This window comes from Schistocerca nitens, chromosome 3 (genome assembly GCF_023898315.1).
Source record: "Schistocerca nitens isolate TAMUIC-IGC-003100 chromosome 3, iqSchNite1.1, whole genome shotgun sequence".
In the NCBI taxonomy this organism is placed as follows: Eukaryota; Metazoa; Arthropoda; class Insecta; order Orthoptera; family Acrididae; genus Schistocerca; species Schistocerca nitens.
The window spans coordinates 738264996-738283073 of record NC_064616.1 but is presented as its reverse complement, the minus strand read 5'-3'; the positions used below and the strand labels follow the sequence as shown (position 1 = coordinate 738283073).

General features: G+C 36.1%; 1 protein-coding gene across 3 annotated transcripts in view; it reads right to left on the bottom strand.

The window, feature by feature from the left end:
* The window catches only part of LOC126248714 (endothelin-converting enzyme homolog), a 392778-nt gene that overhangs the window by 17671 nt on the left and 357029 nt on the right, over nucleotides 1–18078 (bottom strand). For all 3 annotated transcript variants that reach the window (XM_049950013.1, XM_049950015.1, XM_049950016.1), the window contains exon 12: nucleotides 10342–10520. In XM_049950013.1, coding sequence (XP_049805970.1) covers nucleotides 10342–10520 — 179 coding nt within the window. The remainder of the gene's footprint in view (nucleotides 1–10341; nucleotides 10521–18078) is intronic.

Genomic DNA, 18078 nt, shown 5'->3' with positions numbered 1-18078 from the left:
CTCCCCGTGCCGACAAGATATGCTTTGTTGGTTTCTATAGATGTCAAGTGGAATTTCTCAGTATATTTAAAGCTACTGAGCTCACAGTTCCAGTGACTTAGTTTAAAAAACATTGAAATGGTGTGTGTAATCCAGTATAACAAGAACCCAGTACATGGAACAAAGAAAGTTGATGTAGCTGATTTAAATCCAAATAAAGTAATTTCATCAGCACCTTTTTGTATTTGTTTTCAGAACCTTTTTCCTCCTTTTATGAGAATAATTTGAACCTTAAAATCCTTTCACTTCTAAAAGTACTACAATTTTGTTATATTGATTGATTGCTACCAAATGTAGTACACAGTTTACTATCTGGCAAGAAATACTGTGGGGCAAGAACCATCAACCTCCTCTTAGGATGGGGTTGATAATATGGAGAGATAAGAAGGAGGGAGGAAGAAATGAACAGATACAGAGAGGGGAGGAAGACATTGATACAGATTCAAGGAAGGAGGAGGTGGACACAGAGATGGGAAGAGGGGGGGGGGGTATGGACAGGGAAACGGAAGAGGTGTAGATGGACAGAGAGAGGGGGAAGAGCAGATAGAAAGAAGAGGAGATGGGCAGCAGGGGGGGGGGGAGGGGGGGGGAAGGGGAGGAGGGAAGGAGGGAGAGAGAGAGAGAGAGAAAATAAAGGAGATAGACAGTGTGAGGTGGAGGAAGAGGACAGAGACAGTGGTGAGAAGGAGATGGGCAGATGGGAGATGCTACTTTTCATGAACTCATGCCAATAGAATTTCCTAGTATTTGCATTGAAAATTAAAAGACTTAATTTATTTGATAGAAAATCAATATGTCTATTCCAGCTTAAGTTATTGCCCAAATTTATGCCAAGGAATTTGACTGTGCCAACTTCTTCCATAAGTTTATAGTTGTTTTCTATTTTAGTTTCACACATTTTGAATGCTTGGTTTTGAAACATATCGTATGGGTTATGGTGATGTTCAATTTCAACCGAGTTAGTTTTCTAGGGTATTCAGTGTGCTCACAATAGAGCTCGGAATTTTTCCTACATCATCATCTTCAATTAAAACATAAGTATCATCAGCAAACAAACCTGATGGGAAATTTATATTTACAGGTAATTCATTTATATAGAATAGGGACATGAATGGCCCTAAAATGGAGCCTTGAGGCATGCCTTGTGATACTGTAATTCACTGAGAATAATAATTTACTGCAATTGAAGTGATTTATCCTCTTTGTTTTCTGTTCTTCAGGTATGATGTAAGCCATAGATTTATTTAATTTGTAGATAAGCAATGCATGATTTACAGAGTCAAAGGCTTGCATAAGATCACAGGAGATACCTGAAATTTTGTTACTGTGATCCAGTGTTTTGCATATAATTTCAATAATGTTGCTCACTACATCCAGATTGTGTTTCCTTTGTTGGCATCCAAATTGGTTATTTATAATAATATCATTTTTACAGCACCATTGGAAATGGGGTAATAGTTTACCATGTCTTCCCTTGATGAAGTCCTTGAACAGAGTCTGATTTGGCATGCTTCAACACATCAGGAAAGCACCCATGTTCAAAAGATTGGTTGGTTATTTGAACTACTGGAGGTTCTATTATATGATACTTTGCTTTAAGCACTTTTGTGGGTATCCCACCCCACTAGCAGAGTTTTCATTTTTAATGATAATATATTTCCCACATCCTTTATTGTGACTTTTTTTAAATCTGTGAGATACTCAGCTTCTTGGTGGAGTACAAAGGGATTTAGTTTACTCTGATACTCTTCTATGTCAACATCTGACTTTGACAAATTTATGAAGAATAACACTGATATTGAGTTGAGTTTAAAATAAGGCTATCATCTACTATTATATTTCATGACTTCTAACTGTAACCTCTAACTCTGATTTGATAATTTATCACACTGCCAGTGTCTTACCTTTAAGATGAACTGACTGTCACTTGCATGGTTGCCTTCACAGGTTTTTCAATATAGTTATATAATGTCTAACATAGTAAAATGCCTATTTTTATTTAGTTTACCAGTCATTTTGTTCGATGTGGTTTTAAATGCAAAACTCTGGAAATGATGAAATTCTTTGGAATTTATTTCAAGAAAGCCCAACAAGGTACAACTGGAAAATTCAGATGGGGAATTAATGTTATTACTACAGAAAAATGCCTTGTGGTCCAGAGTACATGTTATACCTACTATAACTGTGTGGCTAAGTCAGAGGAAGATATAATGTGAACTAGTTACTATGTGGCAGGTAATAGATAATTGTTTACAATGCAGCACAATATCATAGTGGAAGTCAAGATGAACAATTTGACATAGACACTTGTGGTGTATCTAACCATAAAAAAGGCTCTGAGCACTATGGGACTTAACATCTGTGGTCATCAGTCCCCTAGAACTTAGAACTACTTAAACCTAACTAACCTAAAGACATCACACACATCTATGCCCGAGGCAGGATTCGAACCTGCGACCGTAGCAGTCGCGCGGCTCCAGACTCATAACCATAAAACAAACTCAGTTTGGCCTACAAAGGCCACCTCTGCTACAGTGCATGTGTGACACATGGAACTGCCACCAGTTTAATCAGTCATATATTTTATTATTTTTATTTTGTAGAGATCAGCAATTTAAACTTTCCTGTGAGGGTAATGGGAAAAAATTTACAAAAGTTATGCATAAACTAATTTCATTTACAATTCAATCTAAATGTAATCAATAACACAATAAGAAGGCCAGAGAACCAAAATTATTTAATTATTAATTTTTTGCTGCTAAAATCCACAAACATTTGAGACAAAACTTTAAAAAAATAGTCAGTGGTATAATCTGTAAGTTCAAGAACAAACTGTGTTTAATATTCAAGGATGATTTTTGGTGAGGAAAAGAAATGAGTTTCAAACAGTTAAGACCAAATAAACCAGTGGCATATGAAGGCGAACTGATATTTTAAATCTTGTGAGGTGCACATATGCTGTAGCTTCAGTGGCTTTTATAGCTCAGTTTTAGGTTATTTTTTGATCTGACACAACAAATTGTCCTATATAAAACTGTTTATCTTGATTTCAACTATGACACTATGGCATGTTGTAAACAGGTATTGTTTACAGCCTGCAAGCTGATAGCCTGATTGAAATTTATTGAACAGTCTACAATTGATGACATAAAATTGAGTATACTTCTTTCTGAAGAAAATCAAGTGATTATCAACAAACTCAAAAATTATGTAAAGAAAGCTATTTTCCAGTTGAATTATACAGGTACTAAAAAACTGTTCAGTGTGAACATTTCACTTACTAAGACAAAGATTTTTTTCAGGATTTCAGCTACTAAAATCAAAATTAGTTAATAGACCACAGGACATATTAAACATTGTAACTATTTGCGCTACTACATCACATGTGAATAAAGTAAAGAAATAGAGAATAAATGGTTTCAGTAATTTATGTGTATCCTATGACACTGAAGAAAAGTTTGCAAATAAACCCAGTTTTGCTATATGACAGCGATAACTTGGTTGTGAGAAGAAAGAATGGGTGCCAATGAAATTACAGTTACATGTAATCTCATACAGTTTAATACACTACGGGGCATTAAAATTGCTACACCACAAAGATGACGTGCTACAGACGCGAAATTTAGCCGACAGGAAGAAGATGCTGTGATATGCAAATGATAAGCTTATCAGAGCATTCACATGAGGTTGGCGCTGGTGACAACACCTACAATGTGCTGACATGAGGAAAGTTTCCAACCGATTTCTCATACACAAACAGCAGTTGACCAGCGTTGCCTGGTGAAACAATGTTGTGATCCCTTGTGTAAGGATGAGAAATGCGTACCATCACGTTTCCGACTTTGATAAAGGTCAGATTGTAGCCTATCAGGATTGCAGTTTATTGTATCACGACATTGGAGCTCACGTTGGTTGAGATACAATGACTGTTAGCAGAATATGGAATCAGTGGGTTCAGGAGGGTAATACGGAATGCTGTGCTGGATCCCAACGGCCTCGTATCACTAGCAGTCAAGATGACAAGCATCTTATCCGCATGGCTGTAATGGATTGTGCAGCCATGTCTCGATCCCTGAGTCAACAGATGGGGATGTTTGCAAGACAACAACCATCTGCATGAACAGTTTGACAATGTTTGCAGCAGCATGGACTATCAGCTCGGAGAGAATGGCTGTGGTTACCCTTGATGCTGCATCACAGACAGGAGTGCCTGTGATGGTGTACTCAACGATGAACCTGGGTGCACCAATGGCAAAACATCAGTTTTTCTGAGGAATCCAGGTTCTGTTTACAGCATCATCATGGTTGCATTCGTGTTTGGCGACATTGCGGTGAACGCACATTGGAAGCATGTATTCGTCATCACCATACTGGCGTATCATCTGGCATGATGGTATGGGGTGCCACTGGTTACGTGTCTCGGTCACCTCTTGTTCGCATTGACGGCACTTTGAACAGTGGACGTTATATTTCAGGTGTGTTACAACCCGTGGCTCTACCCTCCATTCGATCCCTGCGAAACCCTACATTTCAGCAGGATAATGCACAACCACATGTTGCAGGTCCTGTACGGGCCTTTCTGGATACAGAAAGTGTTCGACTGCTGCCCTGGCCAGCACATTCTCCAGATCTCTCACGAATTGAAAATGTCTGGTCAATGGTGGCTGAGCAACTGGCTCGTCACAATATACCAGTCACTACTCTTGACGAACTGTGGTATTGAGTTGAAGCTGCATGGGCAGCTGTACCTGTACACACCATCCAAGCTCTGTTTGACTCAATGCTCAGATGTATCAAGGCCGTTATTACTGCAAGAGGTGGTTGTTCTGGGTACTGGTTTCTCAGGATCTATGCACCCAAATTGCGTGAAAATGTAATCACATGTCAGTTCTAGTATAATATATTTGTCCAATGAATATCTGTTTATCATCTGCATTTCTTCTTGGTGTAGCAATTTTAATGGCCAATAGTGTACATGAGAAAAGAAATTAAGATTTTCATGCAGAATTTTTAAAAAATTGGAATGTTACTGAAAAAATAACACAATACCAGGCAAGATGAAAAGAACATATAGACCAAACATGAGAATTACTGAAACAATAAATTAATATGTATCAAAAGGACAATGATCCTTGGGACCACAAACAAGAGGTAATGAGATCAATTTTGAAGGAAGAGAATAGTCCAGAAGGGCCAGACCCTGAAGAAGTCTATAAGCCATTACAAAATTTAAATGTTAGATTATTGGAGCAAAACACCAGAGAACATGAAATAAAAGGACGTTTATCTAATTATCCATGTGCTTTGATTTGGTTTTGCTCACTCATTTCTTTGCCTCTTATACCTTTCTCTTCCTCTCAGTTTCTTCTATATAACCTTTCATGTTCTCTTATTTATTTAGTCATGTTATTCCACTTTTACTGCCTTTATTATACAGCACATGCATCAAAATATTCATTTCCTCTTCAATGATTTTTGTTCCAGTATTGAAGAAGAGATGAAAAAGATCTCTAATGATATTGTAGTTTGTGTTATGTAACTATAAGTACGATAAAACTGTCATTACATACAAAGTTTAGTGTATTCATTACTTACTCTAATATCTGGCAAGCCAGTATGCCTTTTCATTGATACTGCCAAGTAACTGATTAACAGTGTCAGATTAACTTCTTAACAATGTGACCTAGTGAATCTGCTGTCCACCTAAGTGACTGTAATTTATTCATAAGAAATATTCCTTCATACATTATCAAATAGTTATTAAACAATGGAAAAACCAGGATGGAATGTAACAATATTATGAAAATGACTCACACACACAACACCAGTGCATGCACAAACGCAACTCACACACACATGACCACAGTCCCTGGCAGCTGAAGCCAGTAAAGCAGTTAGAGACTGTGGACATGTGTGTGTGAGTTGCATTTGTGTGTGTGCATATGTGTATGTGTGTGTGTGTGTGTGTGTGTGTGTGTGTGTGTGTGTGTGTGTGTCAGTTGCCTTTTTTTTTTGACAAAGGCCTTGGTAGCTGAAAGCTGGTTTTGTGACAGTCTTTCTGTTGTGCCTATCTGTGACTCAGCATCTCCACTATATAGTAAATAGTTATTAGTTGCCCAAAGAATTAATAATTGTACTGTAGAATTGAAGGTGTATCACTACTTGCATTTGCATTTAGTTTCTGAAACATTTAGACTACTTTGTTTGCAGTCAAGCATTTATGAATGTCTTATGAATTACTTTACCTAACTTTTGTATTGGGTTTTTATTGAAACATTGTAATTATTTCAGAAGGAGATTTTCTTTCACAGCCTTTGGCTTCAACATGAATAACACAAGTCTGATATTCTTAGGAGAATTTTCCAGTTTTGGGTAGACTGCAGAATATTAAGATGGATAGCATCAGTTGGTTTTATACATTTTCATTACTAAAGCAGAACATTGCACCATACATGGATGAGTAAACCAACATGTATTTAGAATGCTGTATTGTGTTCATCTGCTCTACTCACCACTAAACACTTGGAAAAATCAAGTGATGTTGCAATAATTATGACACTGGACTCACATTCAGGAAGACTAGAATTCAAATCCATGCCCACTTGTCAAGACGTTTCTGTTATTTTCCTCAATCACTTAAGGCAAATGTCAGAATGGTTCTGTTAAAAATTACACAACCAGTTACCTTCTCCATCCTTTCCCAATCTGATGTTTTACTCACTCTTTAATGATCTCATCATTAATAGGACATTAAACCAAATCCTTCTTTTTCTTCCTCAGAGAAGCTGCTTAATAAAAAGTTAAGATAGAAGCTTGAACTATTTGCTTGTTTCATTTATTGTCAAATCAGTTTCAGAATAGTGTGTTCTTTTTAAGGTAATAACTTGCTGCAATGAATTCATTAAATATATAATTTGGGACATCATGTACAACTCTGTGGGAATATTACTAATCTCCATTTCTTAAAGAAACTAGGTGGTGTATTGTCAGTAGATTCAACATAAATTGGCAATATAATGATTCACACATATAATAATCTGGGAGAACAAAAAAAATCAATGTTTAAAAATTGTCTCAATAGATTTTGTGAAATACTGGTACGTTGAATAGGATAGTCGAAGTAGCAGAAGTCTCAATGCAAAAAAAATAAGTATTACCCACATGGTAAGAAAATCTAACTTTGATAAGATAAAAATGTGTGTTATATATTAAAAAATTGTACTATAACAACATAATCTGATTTTCAAATGTAGCTAAAAGCTACATCTTTGGGTGATTGCATCTCTTATTGGGAACAAATGCAGAGAGTTTAAGATATTTTATTAGTGTCATTCAACCATATGAAGCATGTGAAAAAGTAGACTAGAGAAAAAATAATACAGAGAGAGAGAGTCCAATGTTTACAGGTTGCATTATAAAATGTCAAATGTAATACGAACTCAAAATAACACTTGGAAATGATTCTAACAACCCACTCTGTCATAAAACATGACTACTATGTATCAATCAATTCACATCTGCAAGTGAGGCTGGATATCCAGTGCGTGGAAGTGTAGTCTATATGGTTTCCATATTCAGGCTCATGGAATGAGCAGTTATGATAATTGTTAATGTATGTAAATGTCAGTCATCTGTAAAGTATTTAGTTAGGTATCATCTGCTTACTGTGTACCATGTGTATGTGCTTATGCAGGGAACTGAGACAATTGCAATATAATACTGAGTAACTGAAAAACGTGATTGGAGCCCATTTGCCACAGACAGATATTTCTATGAGAGACAAATGAAAATAGCAGTAATTGGAAAGTATATACACTAACTTAAAGGCTTCTGAATTTCATCACGTATTACAAAAATTTTGGTACATATACAGTTCCAACATGGTAGTAATAGCATGTCTACAGTAGTAAAGAACATCTTGAAGCTAAAAAAATAGTATGTTGGTATGTAGCTGTACAAATATATGGACTGTTTTCAGATAGCATCAACTGAAATTAATGTATGTTATACAACTTCTGTATGTATGCATTTTCAAGTTGTTATTTTAAGGTGAATGATATCTAGAAATTCTGTGTTACTTTCCCACAAATGGTTATCTATGAGTCTCTTGATGAGTAATACAGCTAAGATGAGATATTGTTAATGAATGCTACTTTCTTGTAATATAAGCCCACAGATTCTATAAATATTTTTAATGATGTCATCTTGTTTTCAGCTGTTAGTGTTTTATTTTATGATTGCATTTTTGGCATTATGCCATTTACAAGCATATGTTTTTGAGATATAGGTTTGCATTACACAGAGATCTCTGCCTAATGTAAAACTATTGGTCAAAATCTTACATTTGAAAATGGCATAATTTTGAAATTGCAATCATCAGATAAAGCATTAACAGCTGAAAGCAAGATGACATCATTTAAAAAAGTTAATGAATGTGTTACAGGCTTGAGTTGTTTTGTTGATTTAGTAATATCAGTATCAGATAATAGCTATTTCAGTCTGCAAGAAATAGGAAATAAAGAAAGAATATATTTTGGCGTATGATTTTTGTATTATGAGCACTGAGAGTAAAGCAGAAAAAGATCTCTCTTTGCACATTTTGCATACAGGAGAATAGATATTTTCGTTAATCTGTTATTGCTAACTACATGTCCAAATGTATATACTTTGAATGACAATAACTGTTCTTCTCAGAGCACTGTGAAAATATGTTGAGAAATCTTTAAAATGAAAATGACATTGTTCTCTCTTAAAAACATGCTGACATTTTCCTTCAGATATAAAAAGTAGATAGCTTGCAAGAAACATGAATTAAGCACAATGTAGATTTAAATCATGAGCTGCAGTATGTTATGCCTGTATTTTGACACTTTATTCAACCTGTTTGGCAGTTTTTTGTTGAAATTTTTATTTAGTGGTGATACAGGTGAACGCTGTAAATTTCCATATGTCTAGTTCAGGCTCATTAGGGAAAATATTTTATTTTTGACCAATGATGCTTTATTGTGTTATGATTGTTAATTAGGGCAAAAAATGCTTGTGAAAAACAAGAGTATATGGTTCATTTGTAGATTTAAATCCTTTGACTACAAATAATATGAATAAATGTTTGTTGTCTGCTGAGGTATAACTATCAAAAGAAACACCAGAGAAATTATCATACCTCATACATTAGCATGTGCCTGTCAACTGGCACTCATAAATAATTACTTAGTTTTTTATAACTATTGTTTGTCAGAAAATCATGAAATGGACTACCAACATGCCAGGGTCTTGGCACAGACATCTAAATACTGGGACAGCGTCATTAGAGAGGCTATCGAAATTCGTACCAGGGACGGACTCATCAACAGAGACTGTGGCTATAACCTCAGCAAGGCATGGGAACCACCACTGAGTCTAATTAAAAAGAGGCTCAGCAAAGAAAACAAACAAGCGACCAGGGCGGACGAGCAGTTACACCGACACCACCACAGATGCCGATGCCAGCCTCTCAGCGACCACCGACGCACAGCCACGGGTGCGGACCATGGGGAGAACGCCTTACAGGAGAAGAGGATTTAGGATGGCCGCCCGCCCTCAGGAGCTCAGTTCATCAGTGCATCTGACAATAGCAACATGTCTGATTGCCAAAATATTGTGTCCGTTGGACACTATGGACGGCAGTACACCCGTGGACTGTTCGAACCCACATTCAATGTTTATCTTCAGGAGTTCTGGGAACCAGGGTGATGCAAAACTATTTTTGATGCCTCTATATTGCTCTGGCCCCTTTGTCAGAAATTGGAGTCCTTGGTATCTTACCAACATTTGACCTCTCATGTGTCAGCATTTAACTGACAGAATAAATAGAGCCTATTATCAAAGCATATGAGTCAAAAGCACTATAAGAGGGGTGAGATGATGGTCATGGTTCAGTGCTTCATAAAAAAAAGCTACACTGAACCTCTCTGGGGGCTACATATAATAATTACATTTATTTTTGTGAATGGGGAGAGGGGATGGGAGCTGCACACGCATGTGTGCCTTTAGGTGTCCTTATGTGTGCACAGTTACAGCTTAAGTTGTGACCAGGATGTAAAGTATATGCAAGACACAAAATAATAAACCAATCATAAGAACATATGGAATTGGTGTCAGCACACAGACATCATATAAATTGCTTAATCTCGTATAAGTGACATGCATGTCTGTAGAACATTGTATGATACACAGTGAATGCATAGTATATATGTATATTTGCAAGACTTTTGTGCAAACATGTAGCTATAAGTACAAGTAAAATTTTAATTGTCAACAAACCTTGATCATCAAATGCATGAGTAAGTTCATGTCCCATAACAACTCCCATTGCTCCATAATTCATAGATTTTGGGTGTCCAATGTCATAAAATGGAGCTTGCAAAATGCCAGCAGGAAAAACAATTTGATTCTTGGTTGGTGTATAGTAGGCATTCACAGTGGGAGGTGTCATACCCCACCTATAATCACAAATATGAAAAATAACAACTATGTAACATGATTAAATTTCCAAATATGTTCTTAAGTATCCAGTTCTGAAACAGAGCAGTATTTTTAATATATTCAATTTTCTTCGGGCTGATTAAATTATTGATATTTAAGTTCCTGCCCTGACAGCCTACATGAAACTAACAAAAATGGAGACCACATAAAATGCAAGTAATGATGTTAACAGAATATCTTAATTGAATCTGTCTTTATAAAACACACAGTCTATGAAAATCACATATAGTAATCATTTAATATTAGATGCAACATGCTGATCAGAAAACAGAAACTAATGATAAATTTCTTTAAATTCTGAAAAAGAAACTGCTTTGCAAGGCATCAGTTTTCCTGAATATCTTTCTAAGGAGTGATTTAAGGTTCAACTGAATCTTCAGTAATCTTCCCAAGGAATATGGGAAATATCCAGTGCAGCCCACAGTTAAAATTCAAAACAATTAGAAGCAATGTGATTAGACCCAAATAAATCAAATACACTAGATGGAAACAAAATATGATGTACCAACCAACAAGGTAACGGTGTTTTTGGTAGTTTCCCATGCCTCTTTAACTAAGTGTTGGGCTACTTCCTAATTATACCTCAAAATGTGTTTCAGACACATTATGACCTGCGTTTTATAGTTACAGAATTAATAACCACATGACAGTATTATTTCCTTCACACTTGCAATATGATCAACTCAAGTAAGCACACAAGAGATAGTAGTCCATTAGGTACAAGGTTGCCCTTTTGGTAACATTCTTAAAAAAGCTGCAAATCATCATCAAATTATGCCATACATCTATGAAAAATGATACAAATGCTTGTGCAGTGTGACTGTGATGGCTGTCTACCATATTCAAGATTGAAGTTGTGGCTTCAGGTCGCCCATCCCTTGTGCTAATAATCTGCAGATATGACAGTTGTAGGTAACATATGTCAATGAAATATCCAACAGTTGTTATCTTTGTTATTGTCTGCTCATTATTCAGTTTATGCTGCATGAATGAGGATTGCCTTATAGTAACTCATGTATTTGTGAATATTCGCATTAACTTTGCCCTTCTTACTCTCTAATTTAGCTGATATGAATCTCAAAGACAGTAACCTGCTCAGGGATTGTAGACTAATGACTCAAGCATGGTGCATTACCAACAGCTTCCTGTCATAGCTCTGAACCAGTCACATACAGTACACATTTTGTGTTAATAATTTCTGATCTTTATACTTGCAACAATGCTGTGTGTTTCTCTGACAACATTTTGCACAATTTGAAACAAAACTGGATGTTAAAGCATTGCTAAATTGCACTATAACACAATCTTCACATTGAGCAATGTGGCACATTGGTTGGCACATCGCTATATGTGGCAGGATGGAAGCTCAAATCCCAACCAGCCACCCAGATTTAGTTTCTCCATATTTTATAAAAGTATCCTGATTCTGACTTTGCACAAAGGGAGAAATTATAATTATAATTTATTTGGAATTGAGAAGTATGTTACCTTTCAGAGACAGTCATATGCATCGTGCATCCCACTGCAAACTGTGGTTTTCTTTATACAGCTAATAATGGCTTTATAAAATTACATGACTTATACATGGTTCCCAGTGTTCAATATGTCCTCCATAGATGAGGATGAAATATTTGAGAATAGTTTTATGCACTGAGCATAGCAATTCACCCTGGAAGTTTCAACAAAAATAAAGAGCCTACAAAACCCTCTTTGTATAATTTTACGTACTTCCTCTAAATCCTTTACAGAGAGTGTTAGGTTTACTCATTTGAAATGGCATAGCTTATTTCCTTCTATATTCATTCCCTGATTTAAGTTTGTACTCCATCTCTTATCTTTCTTCCTTTAGAGTTATCATACTCATACACAAAGAGAAAAACTGTAGTTGGAAAGAATGGCATTCTGTCCGTGGAGAATAATGATTCACATATTATACATTTTTTTTTGTTTCAGACACAATCACATAATATAACAATCGTAGCCAGTTTGAGCTTTACATTGGGCCTTTTCAGATTGTAAAATAGGAACAATAAATAAATAAATCCATTTTAAAAAGTTAAAATCTGTAAATGTTTTGGCCAGTTCTATTTATAATCTATGTAAATTAAAAATCAAAATCATTGAGTCATAGATGGTATTTGGTGAACAATGTGTTGTCATACTACATACATGCTGAAACCATTTATGTTTGTCAACATATTGTGTAATTGTGTTTAAAACAAAAAGAAGTGTAAAAATCTGCTCATGGTTAATTTATTAAAGTGAGAAAATGGGTCACAGCTAGGGTACTTATGGCCAGAAGGAAAAAATTTATGTACAAAATACAGAAAAACAAGAATGAACTTATATATATATGTGTTTGAAAGTGAATATGTTCATAAGATAATCCTTAAAACTATGACAAAATGAAAAAGTGAATAGGACTAAAAACAAGATTGAAGGAATTGATGTGACCTTATGGAAAATATAGCTTGTACCATACCATAAATTGAAGGAAGTAATATGTATCTTGACTCATAATGGTCTCTTGGCTTTCTGAGTGTAAGGATCTTGTTATTTCATAGTACCTCTCTTATAGTGTCTGCCACAGAAATGAGTGTAGCATTTATTGGTGTTCTCATGGTGATTAACAATGTTTGAATTGGAAGATGGAGGTCTTCTTTGAATCTTCTCTGTCTTTTCCATTATTTCAATTTGACAGGGGTTCCATACCAACAAACTGAACTCAATAACTGGCAAAACAAGGGTTTTTGTAAGTAAGTTCCCTTGTGGGTTTATTACAGCTCTTTGAAATTCTTCTGATGAATCTCAATGTGTGATCCGCCTTCCCTTCAAGTAGATTTATGTGGTCATTACATCTTAAATCACTCTAGACAACCATTAGAGTTACAATAGCCCATAAGTTTCAGTACTTTGCCTGCTCCTGTTCTCAACCTACATAAATTATTTAGGAGAGATTTTGCAAAATTCTCAAAAAGCTGTCATATTTTCAAATGATACAAATACATTGATAAAGGACCCAATCACTGTCAGAACCAGACACAGTCTGAAACAGTCTTACAGCTGGTTCACAGTAATCTGATTTATCCATAATTGTATAAAGACCCTTGCTATGCAAAACCAAACAAACAAAAATGACTTACATATAGCAGAAGCAGAAATCAGTGGCAATACTAGATGAGGATCCGTGTGTGAAGTTCCTAGAAACTATCTGGAGCATAAACTGAGCTGGCACCAAAACATGGTTGAGTTAAACAGAAGTTTCTGTTCTGCCTGCTTTGCTCTTCTAAATCTCTCCTGCTATGTTTACATACAGAAGATATTGCTATCACACTTCACATACTTTTACTCAATGTTTCCGACCGTCTTTGGTGGGCCACTTGAATTTGCACGCATAACAGCCTAATTTGCTGACTTCAGTGTTAGTTAACTCAGAAACACTGCAACCTATTGAATTTTTTCCTGAACAACACAACCTATATTTCAACACCCTTACAAGCTTTTCAGACTGTGTCTGACCATCCTGTATAGGTGTATCCTTATCTAGGGTTCAGAATGTACTTTTATACTCTGGTGTAAAAGGTTATAACATGTTGTTGGTAAATAGGAAACAGGGAATTGAGGAAAAGATTCTGAATAGTCCAGAACAAATTAAAAGATGCCTTATTAGCTGCTCTATATACAATTTTGTCAGAATGTTTGAACTCATGGATGTAAATTTCACTTTGCTCTAATCTTTACATTAAACATGTAGACAGATTACGTTGTTCTGTATACAGTTACATAAATGCTCTGTTTTACATATGAGATATAAACAGCAATTTTGTGGTTTAAGAGGAGGATCAGTGACTTTTTCAGAGTAACTGTTTTTCTGGTAATATATATACATACATATCATCTGGAAGTGATTCTCGTAATTGTCAGTGTCAGTAGATTAGCACTAGCCATAATTTGTTGTTAGTGTACTTTACAGAAGTAGCTTGCAGTGGTTGTTTCTGCATGTTAATTTATAACATCACTCATTCTACATCCTTGAAGACTCTCCTTTGTAAAAGTATTCACGAAACACGTATGAATAAAAGAATCGGTGAACAAATGAATCAGCTTATGTTACAACTCATTCCAGTCTAGTGCCATGATCAACAAGCACCAGAATGCACGTTGATCCATTTCCTGGTATTCATAGAATCATTACTATTTTTCTGTAATTGAATTATAAGATGCAGAAAGGACATATCTAACAAAAATGAAAGTTTACAGCAGACACAAAAATCTTCATAGATAGTTTGAAACACAAAGTTTGCACATGAAACTTTTCTGCAGCTTTGCAGTCATGTTTTGCCACAATACTGAAAGGAATGCTACTCCAACATGTGGCATATCAGGCAATTATTATGCATTTTACATGTTGTACATATGCCCTTTTTGCAAAATATGACTCTTGCAATCATATGAATTTTAAAAATTGGAATGAAATAAACAATAAACTGTCAGAAAAAACTTTTATCAAGTTATTTCATGTGTAGTTACAAGCAGTTTTTCTTCTCATTAATTTATTCTTCTTCTGTGTATATTGTGAGCCATTTGAAAAGTGTCTCATAAAACTTACTGAACCTTGCAGGAATATGTTGTCAAGTTTGTGGAGATCTTCCAATTTCTGTATCATGATTGGAACACAATCAGCGATGCATGCTTTCTCCTGAGGTAGACTCAGAGCATCTGTGGGGAAATGTGTGACTGACTAGTCCAGAAATATAGGTACTCAAAGGCAACAATCTTCTCTTTCATATCTGGTTTATACTCAGTATTCTTCAACTTAGACAACTGAAAAGTAATTTTATTTTCATTAGAAATATCCCTTCCTGCTGGCCCATCTTTTTGTAGTTCCTGGGCCACCATTTCGTGAAAGCTAGAACATCATCTGAATTCACCACTTTGATGGAGAAACATCCATACACATTGCTCTTTCTCATAATTCACAGTATTCTTCCATTATAAATATTCTGTCACTTTTGCTGATGAGCCATCAAATAGCCCCATAGTCCCTGTCACAGCGTGAAATGGAATGTGCTCATACAGAGTTATAGTTTTCAGTATATTGTTATTAACCATATTAAGCAGAAAACAAACCAGAGTATGATTTCTATTTTGCCCAGGACATGTGTCACTGAACAGTATTAGAAGCGTGTCACTGAACAGTATTAGAAGCTTCACATGCTGTTCTTTATTATTTTGTTCAGATTAGTCCAACATAAAGCTACAAACTTCATTACTAGTTCTCTTGGCAATTACTTCTTGGCAAACACACAATACTAACAGTGCAAAAAAGCAGAGGTGACATACATGCATTCAAGTCGGCAATAATAAAACACTGAGACTCCCTACTTTGTAGAAAGGAAACAGCTGTGCTACATATGTCCATTCTACATCTTTCAAGATAATCGACAGCCAGTGAAATCATATTCGAGTGGGTATACAGGGTGGTCCATTGATCGTGACTGTGCTATGTATCTCACAAAATAAGCATCAAACGAAAAAACTACGAAGAACTAAACTTGTCTAGCTTGAAGGGGGAAACCAGATGGCGCTATGGTTGGCCTGCTAGATGGCGCTGCCATAGGTCAAATTGATATCAACTGCATTTTTTTTTAATAGGAACCCCCATTTTTTATTACATATTTGTGTAGTACGCAAAGAAATATGAATGTTTTAGTTGGAGCACTTTTTTCACTTTGTGATAGATGGTGCTGTAATAGTCACAAACATATGGCTCACAATTTTAGATGAACAGTTGGTAACAGGTAGGTTTTTTAAATTAGAATACAGAACACAGGTACATTTGAACATTTTATTTCGGTTGTTCCAATGTGATACATGTACCTTTGTGAACTTATCGTTTCTGAGAAGGAATGCTGTTACAGCATGATTACCTGTAAATACCACATTAATGCAATAAATGCTCAAAATGATGTCCATCAACCTCAATGCATTTGGCAATATGTGTAACGACATTGCTCTCAACAGCAAGTAGTTCGCCTTCCGTAATGTTTGCACATGCATTGACAACGCGTTGACGCATGTTGTCAGGCATTTTTGGTGGATCACGATAGCAAATATCCTTCAACTTTCCCCACAGAAAGAAATCCGGGAACGTCAGATCCGGTGAACGTGCGGGCCATGGTATGGTGCTTTGATGACCAATCCACCTGTCATGAAATATGCTATTCAATACCGCTTCAACCGCATGTGAGCTATGTGCCAGACATCCATCATGTTGGAAGTACATCACCATTCTGTCACGCAGTGAAACATCTTGTAGTAACATCGGTAGAACATTATGTAGGAAATCAGCATACATTGCACCATTTCGATTGCCATCGATAAAATGGGGGCCAATTATCCTTCCTCCCATAATGCCGCACCATACATTAACATGCCAAGATCACTAATGTTCCACTTGTCACAGCCATCATGGATTTTCCATTGCCCAATAGTACATATTATGCCAGTTTACGTTACCGCTGTTGGTGAATGACGCTTCGTCGCTAAATAGAATGCATGCAAAAAATCTGTCCTTGTCCCATAATTTGTCTTGTGCCCAGTGACAGAACTATACACAATGTTCAAAGTCGTTGCCATGCAATTCCTGGTGCATAGAAATATGGTACGGATGCAATCGATGTTGATGTAGCATTCTCAACACCGACGTTTTTGAGATTCCCAATTCTCGCACAATTTGTCTGCTGCTGATGTGCGGATTAGCCCTGACAGCAGCTAAAACACCTACATGTGTATCATCATTTGTTGCAGGTCATGGTTGACGTTTCACATGTGGCTGAACACTTCCTGTTTCCTTAAATAATGTAACTATTCAGCGAACGGTCTGGACAATTGGATGATGTCGTCCAGGATACCGAACAGCATACATAGCACATGCCTGTTGGGCATTTTGATCACAATAGCCATACATCAACACAATATCAACCTTTTCCGCAATTGGTAAGCAGTCCATTTTAACACAGGTAATGTATCACAAAGCAAATACCATCCACACTGGTGAAATGTTATGTGATACCACGTACTTATACGTTTGTGACTGTTACAGCGCCATCTATCACAAAGCGACAAAAGTGGTCCAACTAAAACATTCATATTTCTTAGCGTACTACATGAATATGTAATAAAAAATGGGGGTTCCTATTTTAAAAAATGCAGTTGATATCCGTTTGACCTATGGCAGCGCCATCTAGCGGGCAAACCATAGCGCCAACTGGTTTCCCCCTCCAAGCTAGATGAGTTTCGTTCTTTGCAGTTTTTTTGTTTGATGCTTATTTTGTGAGATATTTGGCCTGGTCACTGTCAATAAACCACCCTGTATATGTGACCCTTTGCACAGTGGATAGATTTATGCTCCAGCTATCAGACAATGCAGAGAAATGGAAATTAAAATTTTGTTAAATGTACCTTTCCACATCTTGCAGTTCAGTTGGTGTTTCATGCAGTTTTGCTCTTCCA